General features: G+C 47.5%; 1 protein-coding gene across 2 annotated transcripts in view; it reads right to left on the bottom strand.

Moving 5' to 3' along the window:
* SCML2 (Scm polycomb group protein like 2) overlaps positions 1-22,583 on the bottom strand; it is a 139,882-nt gene extending 117,299 nt beyond the window's left edge. Inside the window, exons 1-2 of one of the 2 annotated variants that reach the window (XM_075913888.2) lie at positions 22,247-22,583; positions 4,521-4,628 (exon numbers count right to left, since the gene is read on the bottom strand). In XM_075913888.2, the coding sequence (XP_075770003.2) occupies positions 4,521-4,542 (22 nt within the window). In that variant the 5' untranslated portion in view covers positions 4,543-4,628; positions 22,247-22,583. Of the gene's footprint in view, positions 1-4,520; positions 4,629-21,689; positions 22,194-22,246 lie in introns of those variants that run through there. The other variant, XM_075913895.2, reaches the window with a different exon arrangement.
* Between the last annotated feature and the right edge of the window lie 1,482 nt (positions 22,584-24,065).

Genomic DNA, 24,065 nt, shown 5'->3' with positions numbered 1-24,065 from the left:
TGCAACTGCTCTATTTACCTGTGCCTCCACAGGTACCAATGATCAGAGCTCCCATTGGCTGCAAACTGCCGACAAATGGGAGAGGCAGGAAGTAGGATGGACACCACTTGCTGCAGCTCTCATTGGCTAGAAACAGCAATCTGCAGCCAACAGGAGCTGAGATCACCCATACCTGCTTAGATGCAAGTAAATACAGTGGTGGGGGCCCAGCAGGGGCTAACCCTGGCAGACCCGATCTGGCCGATGGGCCGGTATTTACCCACCCCTGACTTAAAAAGATTATCCAAACAAAAAGAGTAAGGCAATAAGGCCAAAACCTGGGAAAAGGATAAGTAAAAAGTCCAATAACCCACAAGATGGTACAGGTACATAGGGATAAGAAGCACACACCCCTTCAATCCCTTCTAATAGAATTCCCTTCCCAATCAACATAACTTCAGTCCAGTTGAAACTGAAAGAAAACTAACAGTCTTCAGATCAAGGTACAATCACCTCTTTGCTATTACTTGCAAACACTTAAATACAGGCAGTCCCCGACTTACGCGGATCCGACTTATGTCGGATCCGCACTTACGAACGGGGCTCTCTCGGCCCGGAGGTCGAGGTGGCGGATTGCTGCCTACGAGCTCCGGGGTGAGAAAGCCCCGTTCGTAAGCTGCTCCCGGTGCCCCTGGTCTGCTGGAGACAGTCTCCAGCAGACCAGGGGCACCGGGACTGAAGCCACAGCAGCGGCGGTTCCTGCGCCTCTGAGGCTTTGCTCTGGCAGACGCAGGCTTTGCTCTGGGAGACGGTCCCCAGCAGACCACAGGCACCGGGAGCTCTGGCAAAGCTTCAGAAGCGCGGGAACCCGCCGCTGCTGCGGCTTCAGTCCCGGTGCCCCTAGTCTGCTGGGGACCGTCTCCAGCAGACCAGGGGCACCGGGACTGAAGCCGCAGCGGCGGCGGGGTCCCGCGCCTCTGAGACTTTGCCAGAGCAAAGCCTCAGAGGCGCGGCACCCTGCTGCCGCTGCGGCTCTGCTCCCCGTGTCCCTGGTCTGCTGGGGGGGGGGGGGGAGCGCAGCTAGTGTGCCCCCCCCCCCCAGCAGACCAGGCTTTTGTTGTGGACCCTGGGGCAGAGCAGCTGGGGCGCTGCCGATTGGTCCTGCAGCACCCGCTCTGGGCACTACTGGACCAACCCGGCAGCATCCCAGCTGCTCTGCCCCAGGTCCTGATTCAGCCGCTGCTGGTCAGTTTCAGCAGTGGCTGAAGCAGGACGCCTGGGGCAGAGCAGCTGGGGTGCTGCTGGGTTGCTCCAGTAGCGCCAAGGAGCGAGGAGCGGTGCTACTGGAGCAACCCAGCAGCACCCCAGCTGCTCTGCCCCAGGCGTCCCCAAGTCAGCCGCTGCTGAAACTGACCAGCGCTGACTACAGGAAGCCCGAGGCAGAGTTGCTCTGTTCCAGGCTTCCTGGAATCAGCCACTGATCAGTTTCAGCAGCAGCTGACTTGGGGACGCTTGGGGTTCTCTTAAGTTGAATCTGTATGTAAGTCAGAACTGGCGGTCAGTTTCAGCAGCGGCTGAATCTGGACGCCAGTTCCGACTTACATACAAATTCAACTTAAGAACAAACCTACAGTCCCTATCTTGTACGTAACCCGGGGACTGCCTGTACTACTTTTTATACTTAATACATTCACTTTTATTAATAAAATCATAGGGCTGGAAGAGACCTCAGGAGGTTGAGTCCAGCTCCCTGCCTGAGGTCTCTTCCAACCCCCTACCCAAAGCAGGACCAACCCCAACTAAATTATCCCAGCCAGGGCTAATAAACCCAGTGTAAATAATTGTTACCTGGGGGGACAACTGCTATGCATCTCTCTCTTACATTGATAAAGGGGGTACCCAGTTCATGAGCTTGTTCTGTATAAAATGTCATGCAAAGTAAGATTGAACTATCTAGGGTTCGGGTCTCATTGGAGCTGTGCACCTGGATGCTGTGTCAAGTCCCTTTCACTAAGTCTTCCCAGAGCTGAACTGCTCTGTTGTAGGCTGTGACCACAACTCTGTGCCTTGCTGAGACAGACCAGAGAGTCTGACTCAGCAGGATATAGTGGTGGGGCACCCCAGAGGGCAGATAGGAAGGCTCAGTGGTATTTCAGCACATCAAGTGATAGTCTGTGATGGAGCACCAGGGCTCCACACTGGCACCCCGCCGGCCTCCCAGTTACTGGGGAGGGGCGAGGACGCACCGCATGAGCCTGGCCAGGAAGCGGAGCATAACAGAGCACCGGGGCTCTGCATTCAAACCCCGCCGGTCTCCCAGCAACTGGGGAGGGGCGGGGCGGGGCTGCGCTGCAAGAGCCGGACCAGGGAGCCAGGGAGGACGCCGCAGCTGTAGGCATGGGACGCCGGGCGATGACGTCACTTGGCACGCCCTGCAGGATGCCAGGGGGCGTGGCAGTGCCGGGCAGCGTTACACCACCAACTTTAACAGCCAGCCGGCGGGTAGAGGCAGGGGAGGAGACACAGGGCGGCTGGAGGCGGAGAACTGAGGGGCATGAGCAGGAAGGCGCCAGGAAGCAGGGGTCTCCCGCCCCAGAGCCAAGAACACTGGCGGAGGGTAGGAAGTGGCCCATGTCAGAGCAATGGATGCCCATGGGTCGGCATGTTACGGGCAGTTGCCCCGCCGACCATAAGGGAAGAGAGTACGGTTGTTCTCTTCCTTTTAGGGCCCTGGGCCGGGACCCAGTCATAAGGTTAGGCCCGGGTCCCCCTACCCTCCACCCCACGGAGCAATACTCAGACAGGGCATTCAAAGGCCCGTAACTTGTAAAACGAAACCTTTGGCAGGGACCGGGGTGCACTTATTAAAAGTGGTGTAGCAGACGGCGGACTATGTACTGTCTCTCATTGGAAGAGCAGAATTGGGGAGCACAGGGGGTGCGCATGCTTACACAGTCTCAAGGTATTTCAGCACATCAAGTGACAGTCTCAAGGTGACCAAACCAACCATATTAAGTTTCCTCTATAGGCTCTGCATCAGTGCATGCAACTACAACATGGGCAACTGTAGTCATCATACATGATCCAGTGAAACACAGATCACTAGTCAATTTACAAGATAGTAGACAATTGCTAAGAATGCAATTTAGCTGCAGAGGTGGAAAGCATGAATTAGGTACAAAAACCTTAGCAATCTTCTGTAGAGAAAAGCTACCTATCCTAAAGCTGAGAAGTATCAGTTCCAGAGCAGTTGGCAAGATCTCTTCAGAAGATGCTATCTTTCCATTTCATACCTATTCTATTTCACATATTCAAACCTCTGCTCAAACCTCACCTTTCAGCTGGTACACAATGTAACTTAAGATGCTTTTTTCCAAGACACTGCATAGAGGACCATGTGATTCAGGAGAACGCTACCGCATAAATGAAAAATTAAACTGCATGGAACAAACAGCTTATTCTATCTACACAGGTTTTTGAAAAACAGTTGCTGATATAGTTTGCTGTTGTAAAACTCAATAACTGGTATTACTCAATCCAGTTTTATATATATTAGAGAGAGAGAGAGAGAGAGAGAGAGAGAGAGAGAGAGAGAGAGAGAGAGAGTGTGTGTGTGTGTGTGTGTGAGTCCATTTGTTCACGAACTCCTCCTAAATCATAAGAGCTAGGACCACCAAATGTAGTATGCAGTTTCCTCTTTTCCTGACTTTAAAACAAGGTCAGGATTTGGTTGTGCCAGGAAAACGGGATGTGCCTGGAATCTGATAATTTTCCATAACATGGAAAGGGCGGGGGAGAAAGAGGAGGGATGTGATTCTCATACTCACCTCTGGGGGCAGTGAGCACAGAGGAGAGTTATCCTGCAAAATGATCACTGGGGTTGCCGCACCACCCTCATACTGGCCAGCCAGACATGAAGCTCCCCCATCCTGCAATCCATTGGTAAAGTGGCCTCCCTGGATAAACTCCCTCCCCTCCCATCCTTCACCCCACTGCCAATGGGTCCTCCCCCTCCCGGAGCAATACCGGGGCCAGTCATCCCAGTGTCAGCTGCCCCATACACAACCCACCAGCACCACTTCCCCTCCCCATCCCACCACTGCCTCACCCCTGGAGCCAGGCCGCACCAGTGTGGGGGTGGCTTGCGTGGCCTCCTGCTCTTCCCCTCCACCCTCCAGGGACTGTTGGTGCAGGACTTCCCCACCCTCAGAATGCAAAGTGAGGAGGCCTGTATAGACTCCTCCTTTCCCCCGGGCCAGGCTCTGGCTCAGCCTCAGTTTCCTAGCTTGTCAAAGGACAACAGTTGCTTTTGGTGAAATGGTACCGAAGAATTTCAATTAAGAAATTTAGTATGCCTACTGTAAAGTCTGGGTTTTCTTGCTTTAATCTGATTCATAACAAGTTCAGTACATATTGACATACTATTTCAGTCTAACAACACAGCAGTTATCACTATTAGGTATTATAATAACAACAACAACAACCGAAATAGCTTATTTTCCTGCTTTCCTTTCCTTTTGAATAAAAGCCACCAACCTTACCTTTAGCTGCTGTTCTCCCCATGGTAACACTTCTGTGATCTTCCTTCTCACAATAAAAATGCTGAGGTTGAAAGCCCGGTTAATTCTTCTTTTCAGAACAACAGTTTCCTGTGGAGTAGTAATACAGCTAGTCAGTTATAGATCCAACACAACAACAAAAAAGAAGCCCTATTATCTTGCTATTTAAAGCTGCAAAAGTTTTACAAGCTACTTGTAAAGGAACTTTATGTAAACAAGAGCTAAATCAAAGCAACACCGGAAGGAGGATATGAAATTAAATTTTCTTATAACTTCTTTATTTTAAAAGAAAGCCCTTGAAAAGAAAAGCAGATTGCTTCTCACAATATTTGATATTAAAAATATTTTCCCCCAATTTTTTTTAATATTATAAAGATTGTTTTCAGTTTCAACAGCACAAATCTTGTTTTCTTCCATCTTACACAGGAAGCCCAACAATAATCATACTAGAAAACGCCACTGGGGAAACATGCTATTTAAAAGGTAGGGAGTAATAAAGTGATGTTTAAAACCACAACAGCAAAGGCAGAGAGGCACAGCAGCTTGCTGATAAAAGTTGCAATGGCAGGTAGTGTCCAATCACAAACATCTATATGGATAAAACTGGTCTCAAATATAGCACAGCTGATATTACTATGGGCTTTAAAAGCCAGGACGTCCAAGTTACTTAAGCCACTTCATTCTCAATAAATATCTATTTTGTTACTAACTCTATTCTTCAGTACCCACATTGTTGAACTTTACTGATGAATTTTATCTGTGTTCCACTGAAATCAGAACAGTCATGTGTTAGTAGTCTTGTGTTAGTCCGGTGTAATGTTGAAAGCTACTACACCGACAGCAACAATGCTAGCAAGTCATATGTTTTTCCATTCATTCTACATATAAGGTAAGAATCTAATACAATTTTAAAGCTACCAATTTTGACAGTTCCCCTTTAAGACTGCATCAGTTTCCATTATGTTTAGTTTATATCACTCTGCTGCAAGACCTTTAACTTACATATACACTTTTTCTCTAAAATCAAATTTGGCTAAAGATTATAGTGCTAGAAGGTAGAAGATGAATTTATGAAATCCAGACTTTCAAATATTCATCAATCTAAACAACACATCTGTTATAACAAGAACAGTAACTCAAAACTAGGGATGCCCCAGAAGTATTAACTCAATTTCTTGAGCTTCAAAGGGGTATACAAAAACATTAAACCACACACATTAAAAATGTGAATTGTAATTTAACAGCTGAATAGCTTTTACTGGAACTTCACTATTCCAAGGTAATTGAGAGTCTGTAAATTATATACTCTCAAGATGGATTCTACCATGCGACCCCTTACTTCTACAATATACTTCATGTAAATAAAACCAATTGAAAACTCCATTCAATATAATTTAATGAAATGTGTTAATTTTAAAATATTTCTAATGTATCAAACAGGTATTATCATTAAAATTATCAAAGCAAAAGATTCAACCTGTAAATAAAACTGAATATTAAAACAAGTAGTAAAGCATTTTTGCTACACAATAATTCCTATAAGTGATCATCAATATTGGGAGTTGAAATCCATTTAAACCTCCAAATAAACTGTACGTTAGAAATGGTTGTAGAATTTTCCCAAAACATTTCAAAGCTTTTCCTTTTTAAGCAATAAACTATGAAAGGTGATACACAGTGTCAAAATAGCCGTGTTTATGGGTAGATTACTTAAAACAGGGTATGTTTTTTATCTTTTTTGTTCCAAACATCAGAGTGCACTTGGTGCTGTAATAAAGATTCCAACCCTGCAGTGATAGTCATCAAGTTTAGCACAAGTAGAGCGTCTGTCAGAAACATAAAAAGGATTCCAGAATTTCATTAGTTTATGTAGCACCAGATAGGCTATTTTACAACATGCTCACCAGCCTGTTAAAAATGTAAGACAATTGAAAGTTCTCAACCCTTGTTTGAAATACTACAAACCCAACAACAGGATAAAATTTATTACTATTTAAAAGAAGTGTTATTTAAAAGCCAGTTGCACTGAGTTTACATTATTCACTGTGTTTAAGTGAGCTTCTAGACATTATTTCTTATATAAATTAAGTTGTACTTGAAAACTGAATTTCCGAGCCTCCATTCTAGACAACAGCATGGAAGACAAGTCTCTGCTGGACTAATGCAGAATGTAACTCCTTTCTGGGGTAGTGTTAAGGAGAATCTAACTCAGTGTTTCAACAACCAACACTCCTCCCTGTGATCTCCCAGACGCAGTTTAAGGAGGCAGCAAAGTTGGTCTTTGAAATCAAAACACTGGTCTAGCTCACCCACCTAATTAAGTACCTTCCCTAACAGTTGGTTGTGTGTTACCTGTTGCCTACTCACTACCCCAATAAGGCTGTGAATTCTGTGCTTATAACTTCCAACATCACTGGCCCACTCATAAGAATGCATCCCTATATATGTAAGTTACTGTAGAAAACACAAATACAAAGAGTGAAGCTTGCAGAGACAAGCTCCTTCTTGGGCAGGACAAGCAGGGAAGAGGGGAAGCCTAAGACATCCTTGAATGTGTGAATGAGCAAGCAAGCAAACAAAATGTGATGAAAAAAGATAGGAAATGAGAGTAAGAGTAGGGCAGACATAAAACTAGAGAACGGAAGAAAGAAACAAAGGAAGGAAAGAACCAGAGAGGAGAATGAGAAAGATGGAAAGACAGATGCATGGACAGAGAACTAGGAATAAACAAGGGCAAAAAAGTAACTGGAGAGGTGAGGAAAAGAGAAAGAAAACTAAAAGCATAGATAAAAAGTCAATCAAGCTAGGAACAACACGTTATGTCAGCCACACTACAGGAAACACCTCAAAAAAGTCCATTCAGATATTAGAAATATAGGATCAACAGAGGAAGTCAACAGTAAAATCACTTGACCGAAACTAGGGAAACCGAAAATCAAAGGCAAAGGGCAAGGAAGAAAAAAGCATGATGTCAGTTTCAACATTAAAATGTTTGTAAATGGAGCCCAATAAACAAAGTCAGCTTAGAGGATGTCCACGTGCTTGGTACTAACACTCCTCACAGCTGAGATTTAAAGCATCCAGTAAATTCAGCTTTATCCTTTCTTTCTTTAAATTCTGATTTACATGTGAGCCTATGTATGTCTTCCTTTATTTCCTGGTAAGGCTTTTGTTGTTAAACTTATTCATACTTACTAGTCACCTCCTACTGTGCAAGCTCTTGGTTAAAATACATATATTAACTAGAAAAGTGGTTCTCCAACTGCAGTCTGTGCCTTCCAGGTGGTCGGCAGCTCAAGCTCAACCCCCCACCCCCTCCACTTTCCTCCCTTTCCCTGCAGAAGGAAGCCTGTGCTGGCACTCGTGTCACCCCCTCCCCCACGCGAGGCTGGAGCACCCGCACTGGCTTCCGCACTGGCTTCCCTTGGGGGGCGAGGGGAGAAGAAACCACGAGTTACCCACTGGATCTGGCTCATGGGGAAGAAGCAGAGCCAGAAATGACTCCGTACGCTGCCACTCCCCTGCCCAGGCTGGGGAAATATCAACATGCGGACGCGCTGCCTGGAAGCTTTCCCTGCTGCTCCCGTTGACTGGCGTTGCAGTCTATGGGAGCAGCAGGAGGCCATGCCAGGGACATGGTGCCTGGGAGCGGTGTAGGTCGTGAAAGCAAGTAAGTGTCATCCCCCCCACACTCCCATGCCCAGCCCCACGCCCCCAGCTCACTCCTGTATCACCCAGCCAAGACCCTGCACGCCCAGCCTGCTCCTGCAACCTCCCCCCAGCCAGACACCCTACACACACCCTGCTCCTGAACTCATCCTCACTCACACACCCTGCCTCCTGGCCACACACTGCACCTTCCCTTGCTCTTGCCCCCTCCTTCCTGGTCAGATACCCTACTCACAGCCTGCTCCTGCATCCCACCTCCCATCCAGATCACACACCCTCACTCCCACCTGAACCCCACCGCTGCCCATACCTCACACCTTCATGCCCTCCTGCACCCTACCTCCCACCAATAATCTGCACCCCCATCCCTAGCCCACTCACTGGTGGCCCTATCCCATACACTGAACCCCTCATTCTTGTCCCCAACCCACAGCCTAGGAAGCTTCACAAAATTCACCAATGCCAGAACCCCAGAAAAGTAAACCGGGCCTATGGGAAGCCCTGAACCTCAATCCTTTCTGTCCCTACCCCTCACGGCTGGAGTGCCAGAGGAGTGAGGTGTCTCAGTTGGGACAGCAGTGAGGGTTGAGGGGTTATGGAGGGTTTTTTTGTTTCTTACTTGTGTGGTCCCCAACTAATTTTTCTGAGGTGCAGTGGCCTGATCCAAAAAAGGTTCCCTACCCCTGCCATAAAGAGAACATTGAAACCTTTTGTGTTGAACATAAATTAATATTTACTTTTTTTAAAATTAAGTTTGATAAACTAACATGAGAAAGTTAAAGCACTTAATCTGTTTATTATTTCCTTTCTTACTGGTTAAATTAAGCCATTCTCCCTAGCTGCAGGACTAGCAAAATGGTTCAGCTGTAATTATGTAATTAGCAGTGAGTTCCTATTAGCAACTAGTGGTCCATGGAAAGCTTTGTGTTGAGCCAGGTGGACCATGGGCCAAAAAGTTTGGGAACCACTAAACTAGAAGATTTACCTTGTGTTGCTTCGGTCATTAACTCAATATTTTTTTCTTTAGTTAAACCACTGCTCTAGAATGGCACTTGAGATAAGGGGTTTAGTATGCTGCCCTGGGGGAAAAGAGGACAACCACAGCATCTTGGGGCCAGATGAGAAGTGCTTGTCCAGGACTGCTGCAGCAGGCACAACTGGGGCAGATATATATGTCCCACGGTTAGGACAGATCCAGGTTCGTCTGCCCCCTGCACTCCCCAGCCAGAGTGAGCAATGTAGCAAATTGTGCACTTTCTCCTCGCTCCTTGACAAAGAACCATTGCCAGTAATGTTCCCATACGAATAGGGGGAGGAGCTCCGGCTCCCTCTACCCTTCCTAAAGGACACTTGGGGTTGGGAGACACCCCCAGCCAGGCCCCTTTCATCTGCCTGGTGATTGTCCCTTTTCTGTATGGTATTATGCATCTCAATATACATGGGGGGGGCAGCTTCAACCCCCACACACAACGAAACTCTTATCTTGCTTTAAGTTATGATAAGAAGAAGCTGCATACAGGCAGTCCCCGGGTTACGTACAAGATAGGGACTGTAGGTTTGTTCTTAAGTTGAATCTGTATGTAAGTCGGAACTGGCGTCAGCCACTGCTGAAACTGATCAGTTTCAACCGCGGCTGAATCTGGATGCCAGTTCTGACTTACATACAGATTCAACTTAAGAAACCCAGGCGTCCCCAAGTCAGCTGCTGCTGAAACTGATCAGCGGCTGATTCCAGGAAGCCGGGAGCAGAGCAACTCTGCCTCGGGCTTCCTGTAGTCAGCCGCTGGTCAGTTTCAGCAGCAGCTGACTTGGGGATGCCTGGGGCAGAGCAGCTGGGGTGCTGCTGGGTTGCTCCAGTAGCGCGGCTCCTCGGCGCTACTGGAGCAACCCAGCAGCACCCCAGCTGCTCTGCGCCAGGCGTCCTGATTCAGCCGCTGCTAAAACTGACCAGCAGCGGCTGAATCAGGACGCCTGGGGCAGAGCAGCTGGGGTGCTGCCGGGTTGGTCCGGAGCAGCGCTGCGGGACCAACCCGGCAGCTCCCAGCTGCTCTATCCCATGGGTAGGCAAGAAAAGCCTGGTCTGCTGGGGGGCAGGGGCACTAGCTGCACCCCCCCCCCCAACAGACCAGGGAGACGGGGGTGGCGGGACCGCCCAAGTCCTCCACGGCTTTGCTCCGTCTCCCTGGTCTGCTGACCTGGGAGAAGCGGAGCAAAGCCGCAGAGCACGCGGGCAGCGGGACAGTCCAGGCGCGCCGCGGCTGTCCCACTGCTGGCGTGCTCCGAGGCTTTGCTCCCCGTCTCCCTGGTCTGAAGGGAGACAGGGAGCAAAGCTGCGGAGCACGCCCGCAGGGGGACAGCTCAAGCGCGCCCAGGCTGTCCCGCTGCGGGTGTGCTCAAAGGCTTTGCTCCCCGTCTCCCTGCACACCAGGGAGACGGGGAGCAGCTTTTCTCGCCCTGGAGGACGGGGGCAGCAGACCGTGTAACTCGGGGACTGCCTGTACTAATTCTGGTGGTTCTAGTTCTTAACTTTTAGGAGGAGTTATTGAACAAACAAATGGACGGACAGACATACTCACTCACAAATATTCTCAAATATATAACAGCCAATCCTAGATTATTTGCATTTCCAACATTACTACAACATAATTGAAAAATATTTTCCATCTGACTCCAATATTGTTCTTCTAATTTAGAAAACCAACTTGAAAGGCAAGAATTACTCCTTTTTAGAGAGGTCAGCAGTGGTAATTTCCACTCTAACTCATCTGATGAAGTGGGTTTTACCCATGAAAGCACATGATATATGTGTTAGTCTCTAAGGTGCCACAGAACTGCTCGTTGTTTAGAAAGTCACAGACTAACACAGCTACTCCTCTGAGACTGAGACACACTGTCAAAATCACACACTTACACACTAGAGATGTAAGCAACTAGATGACTATCCAATAAGCAAAAGTTTATCGGATAGTGGACTAGTCCCTTGACCAGTCGCTTCCCCCCCCCCCCTTCACCCCCTTGCTGTCCCCAGTAGGCTCTTAATACATTTAAAAGGCAGAGCCGCGTTGTGGTTAGCTCACAAGGCTGGGAACCTGCTGCGGTTCCCCCGCTTATCGACTTATCGATCAGTTGATTAAATGAAATTTAACATCCCTATTGTAGACTTTCCTTTGGGTGGCATATCACAACTATCCCTTACATTATCTACATCATTCTTACAAGCAAGATAGTTATCTATGCAGAAATTTGTCCCAAACTTGCAAGTTAACAAGAATTCAGTAAATACACAGAAATAACTTAATACTGAGTTTTAACACACATGATTTAAAAGAAACCTAACCCTAGGCTGGCTGTCAGCATAGAAGACAGATTTTTTTTTTAACTACAAACTTTCGTTATAAAGAAATAAGAAGACAGTTAAAGTAAAGAAGTGAATGGAGAGATGGCATTCTAAAATCAGATTAAGTTTCTGGCCCAACATAAATGGTGTAGTTTAGAGTCCCAGCTCTGCAGTCATTAAACAAACAAAAATGAATGAGGAGTTTCGACTGGGCAAAGATTAGAACCCATTTCAGTTCACTGGATTTCTTTCACACAATCTGCAAGGACAACTATAAAACATACAGGAGAGTCAGATACACGAGAATTTCAGAACATCTCTTAAATTTCAAATTAAATTGTTTAAAGATACAGTCAAAATTAAATCTACACAGTTAAAATTTCAGGTACTCTCTCTACCTCTGTGTTTTTACTTTTTCCTTATATTTTCCTTTTATTTTCTTAATGCTTCCTGTCACACTGGCTTGTATATACAAGTCCCACAAACAAGATGGAATACTAACTATGCAAAATGAACAGGGTTAAACAGAGATCTGTCAAATGCACAAAGTAAATGAAAAAGATTAGAAGGGCAAATATCAGTTTATTTACACTAATCATAAATTTTACTTCCTAGATTACATAACCAGAATAAACCATTGTGATCATCTAGTTTGACCTTCCATATAACACAGGCTATTGGATTTCCCTAAATTAATTCCTGTTTGAACTAGAAAATATATCTTTGCAATAAAATCAATGTATTAGTAGTCTCATAACATTATATATACACAAACTATCCTGCTCTGTACATAGCAGATCTATGAGATTCTTATTTCCATCCTTCTCCCTCCTGTTTGTAATACACACTATCATATCCTGATTTAAATTAGGCAGAACTCTTTATGGCAGGGACTTTCCTACTCTGTGCACAGTACAATAAGTTAATAATCCTGATTCAGATTTAGTACTACCTTAATACAGACAAAGGTACAGTATTTCCAGACCACACTGTGACTTCTAAGTGAATAATGTCCCATCACAATATTATGTCTCTCTCGCTCTCTCCCTCCCTCCCTCTCTTGGAGGCTGAAACAGAAAAGAGAGGGATAAGAAAAGGTATCAGGGACAAGTTATTTGTATGAAGGTTTAGCAAAATTCTATTTTGACAGATAACATCAATGCTTATTTTAAGCATTTGATAGTGGGGGTTGCACAACATCTCTCACCTGCTATCTCCTGATCCTCAATAAAAAATAGCCCCCTTCTTCAACTGTCTTCCAAGTCCCAACTTTCAAAAGACAGTAGGAACATTTCCATTGCTAATATTGATCAAAACACTATTTTCTGTAAACATTCTTGAGAATAAAACACAAATAAGAAGTCAGAAGAAATATCAGAATGTTTGCATATCCTTTTTGCAGTATTTGCCCAGCTGCTGTATGTACCCTAAAAAAAGCACCTTTTCCTTTCCATTTCTTATGATGGAAAGAACAGACCATGAGTTTTCCAGTTAAAGCATTTAAGAAAAGTCTTCCTTAAAAAACTTACTTTATCTACAATAAATGTTGTGGGAAATGTGAAGAAAATATTGCCATCAGACTAATTTTCCTAACCTCTTCTCTTCCTCCTCCCTCCACGTAGATATTTATCACCACCACTATCATCCTTTCACTATTATTTGTTCTTTCCACACTAGCAATGTAAGCGACTAGTCGACTCAACTAGTTGCTTTCGCTCCCGATCTTGCTGCCTCTATCAGAGAGAAGCAGCAAGTGGGGGAGGGACGGGCGGAAAGCAGGAGCCAGTGCTGGTGGGAGCTGGCTTAAAAGCCCGTTCCCCCCAGCACTGTCTCCGGGGGGGGGGGGAAAAACAGGGAGGGCACAGCAGGGAACTGGCGGTGCTTCTGCCTTTGAAATGTATCAAGAGCAGGACTCTTGCTACATTTCAAAAGCAGAAGCGCTGCAGAAGAAGGAGACTCAAGCAGTCCTCGCTGGCCCTCCAACCCCCTCCTGCTTTTGAAATGTACAAGAACCTCGGAGTGCAGTGCGGGGCCAGTGGGATTCAAGCAGACTGCTTGAGTCCCCCGCTGGCCCCGTGCTCCCTGCAGCGCTTCCATCTTTAAAACGTAGCAAGAACCAGCAGGGTTTTTACTACATTTTCAAAGGCAGAGGTGCCCTTGTCAAATAACTGATGCAATCTGACTATTCAAATAGTTGATTAATCTAAATTTAACATCCTTATCTCACACAAGTGTCTGTCTGCCTCTGACTGTTCCAATGAAAATGGATTATACAGACAAGACACAGTATTAAGAACCACTACATATGTTTTCAGTTCTGATTCCTAATTATTCAGTTTAGGGATGTAAGCGGATAGAACTAGTGGACTATTCGTTAAGCATAATCTTATAGGATAGTCGAGTAGTCACTCAACTTGTCACTCCCCCAACCCTCTTGCTGCCTCTATCAGAGAGAGGCAGCAAGGGGGGGGAGCAGGAGCCAGTGCTGGGGGGAGCTGGCTTAAAAGACGGTCCCCCCCAGCACTGTGTCTGTGGGGGGCAGGGAGGAAGAGGTGTCCCTGCTGCTGCGCCTCTCTCATTGAAATGTACAAGAGTCACCCATGGGAGAGGCACAGTGGGGAACCTGCAGGGAATCAAAGCAGGGTCCTAACTAATGCACCTAGTCCTTTGAAATGTACAAGAGCCATAGGCAGCTCTTGTATATTTCAAGGGGAAGAGGCGCAGCCCCCCCACCTTATTGTCTAATTGATTAGTCAATGAAAATTTCATCGACTACTTGATTAGTTGATTAATCGAAATTTAACATCCCTAATTCAGTCCCAACTATATGGTGATGTCACTGGTAGCTAACTATGGATGGCACTGAAAGGCCTTCACTTCTTTCCCATGTAAGATTTTACAGTACTTACATATCAAACTTTTCTTTTATATGTGATTTAAAAAGTAACATAAAAATGACATGTATTCAATCAGGTCTTCCACTATTCATTCACAACAGAATCCATCAGTTGCTCGAATAAAGGTACAGGTTGGACCTCACTGGTCCAGCACCCTCAGGACCTGACCAGTCCCAAACAAGGGAATTTGCTGGACCAGGGGAAGTCACCTGCCACCAGCCTCCCAGCCTGCTGCCCCTCCCTGCTGCCAGCCCGGCTGGGGAGCCCTGGCATGAGGGGATCCCCAGCACCAGGGGATCCCCAGCCACTGCCTGCTCCACTGCTGCTTGCCGGGCTGGGAATCCCTAGACTGGGGCTCCCCCGGCCAGGTAACTCTGAGGCCTAGGCCACACTGCTGCCAGCTGATGAGGGATCCCTGGGGCAGGGCTCCCTGGCCACTGCCAGAGCTTCTGCTTCCAGTGCAGCAGCTGCCCCCTCTCCCCCCCTCCCCCCGGTCCCATTGCTGCTGGGGTGGCCAGGCATCCCTGACCCTAGGGATCCCCAGCCACTGCCAGTCCCTCTGCTGAAGATTCCAGGTATGGGAGGGAGGGAGGGAGCACGAGAGAGATGGAGATGTGAGATCTGGGCATGAAGGGGATGGGGGTGGGATGCTGACCTGGCACTCTTCTCCCAGGGGCACACGTGGCTCTTTGCCCACCACCACCCCCAGGCACCACTATAATCACTATGTAAGTTTTAAAGTCCATTTAATCCTTTACTTGAGCTGGAAAATCCCAGATTTGAGAAGTCTCTTGTCCCATTCTCTGTGAGAAAATGCTATAAAAACTTCATGGTCCACCTATGCCACCAAGTAGTTTTCTGCACATAAAACCCAGGACTGGCATTGGGGAGTTGCAAGCAGGGCAATTGCCTGGACCCCTATCACCAGGGCCTTCACCACGCTAAAATGCTCAGGTTTCAGCTTCAGCCCTAGGTGGTGGGGCTCAGGGCTCCAAACTTCAGACTGGCTTTCTAGCCTTGGCCCTGGGAAATCTAATGCTGGTCCTGCTTTAAGGTCCCCACTCTAGGGGGCCCAGACTCCTGGTTGAGAGCCACTGCTTTATATTATGACATTGCATGTTTTCATTACTGGCATATACAGACAGGACATACATTGGATGGTAAAAGAGATTTTTTCAAATCTGAATATGGAGATATACCTATCTCATAGAGCTAGAAGGGACCTTGATAAATCATTGAGTCCAGTCCCCTGCCCTCACAGCAGGATCAAGTACCATCCCTGATGGATTTGCCCCCAATCCCTAAATGGACTCCTCAAGGATTGAACTCACAACCCTGGGTTTAGCAGGCCATTCTCAAACCACTCAGCTATCCCTCCCCCTCATATAAAATAGAATATATAAAATAGATTTTTAAATTCCTGAGCTTATATACAATAACTAGTATTGTGATTAGAAATGGTTCTGTCAGTGAGGAGGAGGTCCACAATCCAACTCAGAAGAGAAAAACATGGAATGTGTTTGATAGGATCTAGGGACCCACATGCAAAGAGCAGGGGTCACCACAGATCTGATTTAGCATTTTTTACATCCGGCCTTATGAAGGAAGTCATTGTCTCTTGAAACAAAAGAATGGGATTAGGAGGAATAAATTCTCAGCACCATTTAACTTTAGGTAATTGGTCTTGTATTGGAAACACCACGTATCAACATTAAGCATCAACATGGAGCTGTTTGACATTTATTTTGCTCAGAATCAGATTCATAGAACACTAGAACTGGAAGGGACCTCGAGAGGTCATGGAGTCCAGTCCCCTGCCTTCACAACAGGACCAAGAACTGTCTAGACCTGTGTTTCTGGAAGTGCTCCGCGAAACTGCTTTGAGAAACACAGTAACTGGCCGCCCCGGTTTCTTTATTTACTGACACCGTGGCCACAGAGCCTCGCAGCTCCAACTGACTCCGTTTTGCTCTTTGCAGCCAATAGGAGCCGCAGGAAGCAGCGTGGACTGGGCCACCGCTTCCCGCTGCTCCGCATGGCTGCAAAGAGTGAAACGGAACCAATAGGAGTTGTGAGGCTCAGTGGCCGAGGCTCCAGTAAATAAACAAACCAGGGAAGCCAGTTAATGTGTTTCTCAAAGTGGTTTCACGGAGCACTTTCAGAAACACTGGTCTAGATAATCCCTGACAGGTGTCTATCCTGCTCTTAAATATCCCCAGTGATGGAGACTCCACAACCCCCTTAGGCAATTTATTCCAGTGTTTAACCACCCTGCCAGGTAGGAAGTTTTTCCTAATGTCCAACCTAAACCCCACTTGCTCCAAGGAGAACAATGCCTCTCCCTCCTTCATGTAACACCCTTTTAGATACTTAAAAAAACGTTATGTCCCCTCTCAGTCTTCTCTTTTCTAAACTAAACAAGCCCAGTTCTTTCAGTCTTCCCTCAGACCTCATGTTTTCTAGACCTTTAATCATTTTTGTTGCTCTTCTCTGGACCTTCTCCTATTTCTCCACATCGTTCTTGAAATGTGGTGCCCAGAACTGGCCGCAATACTCCAACTGAGGCCTAATCAGAGCAGAGTAGAGCGGAAGAATAACTTCTCATGTCGTATTCACGACTCTCCTATTAATGCATCCCAGAATCATGTTTGCTTTTTTTGCAACAGTGTCACACTATCGACTCATGTTTAACTTGTTGTCCACTATGACCCCTAGATCCCTTTCAGCAGTACTCCTTCCTAGACCATCACTTTCCATTCTGTATGTGTGAAACATTGCACCTGGACCCAGAGAGGGCATCAACAGCAGGAAAGGAAACCTGCTTGCTCAAAGAAGTAATGAGAAAAGTTAAAATATAGATATATTTGAGAAATACGATGTGGCTTGTTCACTGACTGTTCCTGGTTGTAATAAACATTTACCATATAACCAGATTTTAAGTTGGACAAATACTCCAGAACTCAACCAAGCTCCAGAACTGTAACCAAGCTTTGGTTATCTATTCAGTTTCTTCTTCCAATTGCAATATATCTTTGCACTAATTATAGCATTTGCTAGAAAATGAGCAAATATTTTTGAAGAATTTAAACAGTTATTGCAAAATATTATATTTAAATGCACAACTGTACACATATGTATTAAACCAAAAAATGATCGACACAACATTATTTATAGCAACTAGACAGCAAGAATACTAGCATTGTCAGCTAATCCTTACAGAGAAGTATTTCAAGTATTTTGTTTCAAAGATTAGAATCACTGACTTTCACATTCAAACAGTGCACCTAAAACTATATTAAAAGGGCCTTTGAGTTTAAAGTAGGGGTGTTAAAATGTGTTTAAGTAACCATGTAACCACTGACATTTTCAACTGTTATATGGTTACCCCCTCTCCCTGCTACTGCCCCAATACAGAAGCAGGCAGCTAACCAGGAGCCAGCGTGAGCTGGGAACCAACTTTTAAGCCAGCTCCTTGTACTTACTGGGAGCCTGGGTGTAACTGAAGGTTAATCGATGGGCACCGGCTCACTGGTCACCCATGTACACGGTTACACTCTCACATCCCTAGTATAAAATAGAGATGTAAGAGTTTAACTATTAAACATTTAACAGATAAGCATCAGCTTATCAGTTTCTATTACAGTTATACTCTTCCCTACCAGTATTCACCTGCACCCAGCTGCCGGCCCTGCGCCTGAGAGCCGGCTGCTGTCCCACGCTGCAGGCTCTGCAATGGCTTATACTGCAGAGACTGCAGCATGAGATGGCAGCCAGCTCCCGGATAGCAGGGCTAGCAGCCAGTATACATAAGCCGGCTCCAGGCACACACTGACCCTACTCCTGGGGGGCCAGCTGCCACCCACATGCTGTCAGCTCTGCAGTATAAGGTTTATACTGCAGAGCAGCTGGCTCTCCTGGAGTAGGGCCAGCAGCTGGCTTATACTAGAAGCCAGCTCCCAGTTGCTGGCCCCACACCTGGGGAGCCAGCTGCTGCCCCGTGCTGTAGGCTCTGCAGAGGTTTATACTGCAGAGCTTGCAGCACAGAGCAGCAGCCAGAGTCAGAGCATGCTAGGAGCCAGCTTATATAACCAGCCCCGGCAGCGCAGGCAGGGAGGCACGACCCTAGCCCCAACCCCACCCAGCTGGGATAGTGCAGCCCCAGTCCTAGCCACGTGGGCCAGGCAGGTTGGGGCCCCAGCCAGTCTAACTCAACCCAAGCAGGCTCATGTGGCACTCCCTCAGTCATGCAGGAGCAACCCAGGCCAGGCAGGCAGTTAACCAGTTAATTAAATTATTATTTACAAATCTAGTTTTTAAAAAAACTATTGAGGAGGGATAAACTTGGATGTTACATTATACTCATCTCTACTGCAGCATATCTGCATTACTGTGTACTACAAAACTCTCATCAAAATCAGATGCTGAAAATAAAAGCTTCACAAAATTGTTATACTGTTAGTTTATTTTTAGACCAACCCAAGTAATATCCTTGCAGTAAATACTATACACTACTCACAAAATTAGCTTTTCTGTTAATAATTAAAATAAAAGTAGCTTGACTGTAAAAGTGTTCAGAACACACTGTCAGAGTTAACTCAGTGGTTACTAGACTACAGAAGATCTATGGAGCACCTGCCAGTGGAGCGGGGTGCATCTATTTCCCACTTAGTGCTGCTTTCCTTATTTCCTGCTATTAAACTAATTTTAAAACATCTAGAAATATATTAAAGCTTTTCTATCATTACCTTTCCCATGCATTCCAAGTATCACAGCGACCAATTGATTATCAATGGTGGAGTGGTTGTCCATGAGACTATCTACTAAATGTGATCCACAAAAAAGAAAGCATTTGAGAAACTCTAAATTAATTTAAAACTGAACTATAATGACAAGTAAAATAAATAAATAAATAAATAAAGATCCCATATTCAGTTAAGATGATTCTTCAAGTTTTACTGAAAAGATATTGGGATTTCAAATAAATGTGTTGTGAAAAAACATTATCTATAAAATAATATATTTTTCCTCTTAATAATCAGATTTGTTAATTAGGCTATCCAGAGTTAACAATGAGGTTAAAATCATTTTTAAGATGAATTACTTCACAAAAATATTTACACAAGTGAACGAAATATTTTTTGTCTCCTATTTATTATAATTCCTAGGTTACAAAGTGATTTGATTATTTTTTCAGTCTTTTATAGTTTATTAAATCAGAAAGAGGAGAAAAAGAGGGGAAAAGCAGGGCTTTAAAATTTTAAATTATAATAAGTAGCTATTTTGAAAAGAAAAATCCATAAAATGCTTTTTTATTCGTAAAGTTTAACTGAGCATGAAATTTGGGTTTAATAAGATAAGGTTCCACTTAATTGTTAAACCTTTTTAATCTGTTCTGCATTTTGCCCCAACGGCTACAGACAGTGGTTGACAGATAATGTTTTGATAAGAAGAATTTATGTTTATGAAAGTTGCAATTGAGTATTCAGACTTTGTTAAAAAGCATACAAAGTACCCCAAAGAAAGTTAAGAAACGTATTTCCAAAAAACAATCCCTCATACAATAAATCCATACTCACTCTACAATCACTCCAATGTAGGGTATAACTTAATTTTAAGCAGAACTTTATGCATGTTTTAACATGCCATATTTTCCAAGTATAGGACTGTTCCCTAACCCCTAAAGGGATGGGGAACCTATGGCCTGGGGGTCTTGGCTTACCTGGATCCAGCTCTTGAGGCTCACTCCTGCACTTCTTCCTGGCCAGAACTCGCATTCCCACTCCACTTCTGCACCCTACCTCCCATCCCTAGCCTGCTCCTGCATCACAGCACCCTCCCAAGACCCACCAACTTCCCAACCCATTCCTGCACCCTTCCTCCTACCCAGAGCCCACACTGCAAACCCACTTCCCAGCAGCCTCCTCCCACATACTAAACCCCTCATTTTTAGCCCCACCCCAGAGCTTCAAGTGAGTGAGGTGAGGTGGGGTGGGGTGGGGGGTTTGGAGAGGGGGAGATTTATTTGCATCGCACTTCCGTGCGGCCCCTGACTAATTTTTTGTGAATCAGTGGCCCCCAACCGAAAAAAGGTTCCCCAACCCTGCTTTACATTCTGAGTTCCACCAGTCTGGACAGTGACCTACTGACTAAATGACCACAATATGACCCATTTTAAAAGCAACAAACAGGTTAGTACGAGGGGAGGGTTAGTTGGCTGAGTGGTTGGCTAGTTGATCTGGGGGGTTGTTGTTCTGTTTTTTTGTGCATTTGCTGGTAAATACAGTTTCAAGGAACATATAGATTTTTAAAATTATTAGACCACTTCATTTTCTGGTCACACAAAATTAGACGTGTTTTCACTGCCCCTAAGTGGTGATATTTGAAAAGCAAACATGCTTTCATACATATTCAGAAGAAAACATAAGACACAATTATCTACTGCTCAAGACCATAGGGTTTTTTCTTGAACAGAGAGGCATTGACTAGTCTCTTGCTAACTACATACAACAAGGAAACCTTATTCCCGCTGCCCTGCAATTCGCTCCAGCTGGAGAGGGAACCCGCCAGTCAACTGCACACGGACAGGAGCCCGCTCCACACATCCCTCTCCCCGCCCACCACTCCATTTCAAACCAAGCTATTCCTCGGGCAAAACTCCCGTTGACTTTAGCTGGAGCTTAGCCCGAGTGACGAGGGTACAAACTCCCTAGTGAGGAAAAGATGAGAGTGCAGATCTGCTGAGCCGGGCCCTCTCCTCCAGCGTCCGATCCCATCCGCCCGGCTCTTGCCCTAGATGGGGAGCAGCAGCAGTCCCCACGCGTGCATTTCCCAGCCGCTGCTAGGTTAGAGGATACGCGCGGCGGGCTACTCCGGCAACGGGAGGTGTGTCCTCGCCGCAGCTCCTGTCAAACGCTCCTACCCGCACCGGGGCGATCCCGACCCCCCCAACAAACCCGGCTGCGCGCACAGCGGAGAGGCACCACCTCGGCTCGGGGAGGGAAGTTCAGGCATTTCCCAGGCTCAGGAGCAGGTAGCTGCACCAGCCCGACGAAACCCAGCAGCTTGGGAGCCCTCGGAGTGGAGCGTGGCTGAGCGGACAGAAAGCGCAAACCCCGGGGCACCAGGAGCTGCTAGCGGGCGGCCGCTCACTGAGCTGGGGGGCAGAGCGTCCGCCTCCTCGCGGCTGCTCTTACCCCCGATGCCCGTGCGTTGGGGCTGGGAAGGACGCTCCGCGCCCGCTGGACTTACCCCCTCAGCATCCGGCTCTGCAGCTTTCACTCCTCAAGCCCCTGGGGCTGGCCACTGCTGCTCCCCGCGTGGCCCGAGCCCTAGTGGGCTGCAGGAGCAAGGACCGGGGCGGTGGGGGAGAGACCTTGGCTCCTCCTGCTCCTATTAACTAGTCCGGACGATGCAACGGCTCGACACACGCGCCCCCCCCCCCCCCCATCTGTCCCGTGTTCTGCGTGAGGCGAGGGGGGTGCGCATCCGTGCAAGGGGCGGAGACAGCAGCAGCAGCTAAGCCCCTGCCCGGGCTGCGGGATCTGCTCAACACGCACCAGACAGGGACCCAAAACCTGCTGCGAGGCCGGGAGGCGGCTCGGGAGCCCGAGGAGGGAACGCAGCAGCCAGCCCGCCCCACCGGCGGCAGAGGGGGCTCTGCAGGCGGCACCACTCCCCTGGGCCCCGCGCCGCCCAGGAGCCGAGGGGAGAAAGGGGCAGCTGCCCCGCTCCTCCACCCCCTTCCCGGCCCGTCCAGGCGCGCGCGCCCCTCACTCCCTCCCAGCGGAGCCGCCGCTGCTACTCACCGGGCCGGGGGTGGGGCAGGGCCAGGCGCCCGCTTCCTCGCGCGCCGCCGGCGGCTCGTGGGTCTGTCAAGCAGCGCGCAGCCCCCGCCGCGGGACTCGCGCCGCCGCCATGTTAGTGGGGCGCCCGCGCATGCCCGCCAGCCGCGCTGGGGGCCGCCGCCTCCCCGTCAGCCGGGCGCGCGAGGGGACTGGGGCCGCCTCCCCCGTCAGCCGCCCAGCGCCTGCTTGCTCCGGGCTGTCCCGGGTCTGTCTACACCGCGGCTGGGCCGCACGTTTGAGGCCGAGCGTCCCGCGTGCGTCTAGACGCGGCCCGGCCGGCTCAGGCTCGGCACGCTGCACCGCCTGGGGCAGGAGCCCTCGTCCCGCTCTCTGCCTGCCTGAGGCAAGCATGGGCGTGAGCGCTGCTAGCCCCCGTGTGGATGCTCAGGAACCCCACGCTCGCCGCCGCGGGCCCCGCACAGCCAGCGGGACAGAGCATCTTATGGCCAAGCGGCACTGAACGGCCCGGGCTGGCTCCTGGGTTTCCCCTGCGAGGCTATGAAATTGCCCTTGTAGCCCTGCAGCTGTGGCTGGTGCCATGGTTAGGACCTAGCCACAGAAGTGGATCTTTGAGCATCTGTATTGCTATGGTTAGCCCCACGGTCTGAGCCCTCACATTGGCCACGGCCCCGAGAGGACTCATTGCTGGGGGCGGTTTATTTTGCTATAGACATAGGGCAAGAAAGAGCAGGAGGACGCTACTCCTCCCATCGCCTCCCCCTCCTTATACTATAGGCATCGTGGGTTGTGTGAATGTATATAAACATACACTCCCAAGTGTACACATCTACGAAGAAGTGTCCAGGGAGACAATTTAACTGGCATCTACAAGTCTGGCAAAAGAGAAGTTACCCCAGGGCTCAGCAATTCAAAAGGGCCCAAGGTTCCCTGCTGCTGCTGCTGCTGCAGAAATGGCAGCAACCAGAGCATCAGGCCCTTTAAATCACCACCAGAGCACCACATAGCCTGTTCCAGGAGGCTTGAGGGGGAGGGGGAGAAGAGGCCACAACCTTCTCTGGTCTGGCTACCCCGGCCTGCCCTTTGTCCAGGGGCCCAGCCAATCTGTCTCCTCTAATGGTGATATAAAATAAGCATATACAGTATTCATACTCACACACTATTATATATCTACTTTATATAGAGAGATAATTTACAGTTTCTTCTAGAGGATGTAAACATGAGCATGCAGTATATACCACAAACAAAAACTAGGTTAAAAGACAATTATTAGTATTGCAAAGTCAAGAACTCAGAAGTTAGTACATGCAAAAATTAAGGCTTCTTGTTCAACCCAAGTCTTTAATTAAATGATTGTGTATTATTTTTTCCTCAGGACCCTAACACTCATGGGCTACGTCTACACTGGCATCATTTTCCGGAAATGCTTTCAACGAAAAAGTTTTCCATTAAAAGCATTTTCAGAAAAGAGCATCTAGATTGGCACGGATGCTTTTCCGCAAAAGTACTTTTTGCAGAAGAGCGTCCGTGCCAATCTAGACGCACTTTTGCGCAAAAAAGCCCCGATCACCATTTTAGCCATCGGGGCTTTTTTGCGCAAAACAGTACTGTGCTGTCTACAGTGGCCCTCTTGCGGAAATGATTTGCGCAAGAGGGCTTTTGCCCGAACGGGAGCAGCATAGTATTTCCGCAAGAACACTGACGATCTTACAAGAGATCGTCAGTGTTCTTGCAGAAATTCAAGCGGCCAGTGTAGACAGCTGGCAAGTTTTTTCGCAAGAGCAGATGATTTTGCGGAAAAACTTGCCAGTCTAGACACAGC

The sequence above is a fragment of the Pelodiscus sinensis genome, chromosome 1 (genome assembly GCF_052426305.1).
Source record: "Pelodiscus sinensis isolate ZL-2025 chromosome 1, ASM5242630v1, whole genome shotgun sequence".
In the NCBI taxonomy this organism is placed as follows: domain Eukaryota; kingdom Metazoa; phylum Chordata; order Testudines; family Trionychidae; genus Pelodiscus; species Pelodiscus sinensis.
This window is presented reverse-complemented; position numbering and strand designations above follow the sequence as displayed.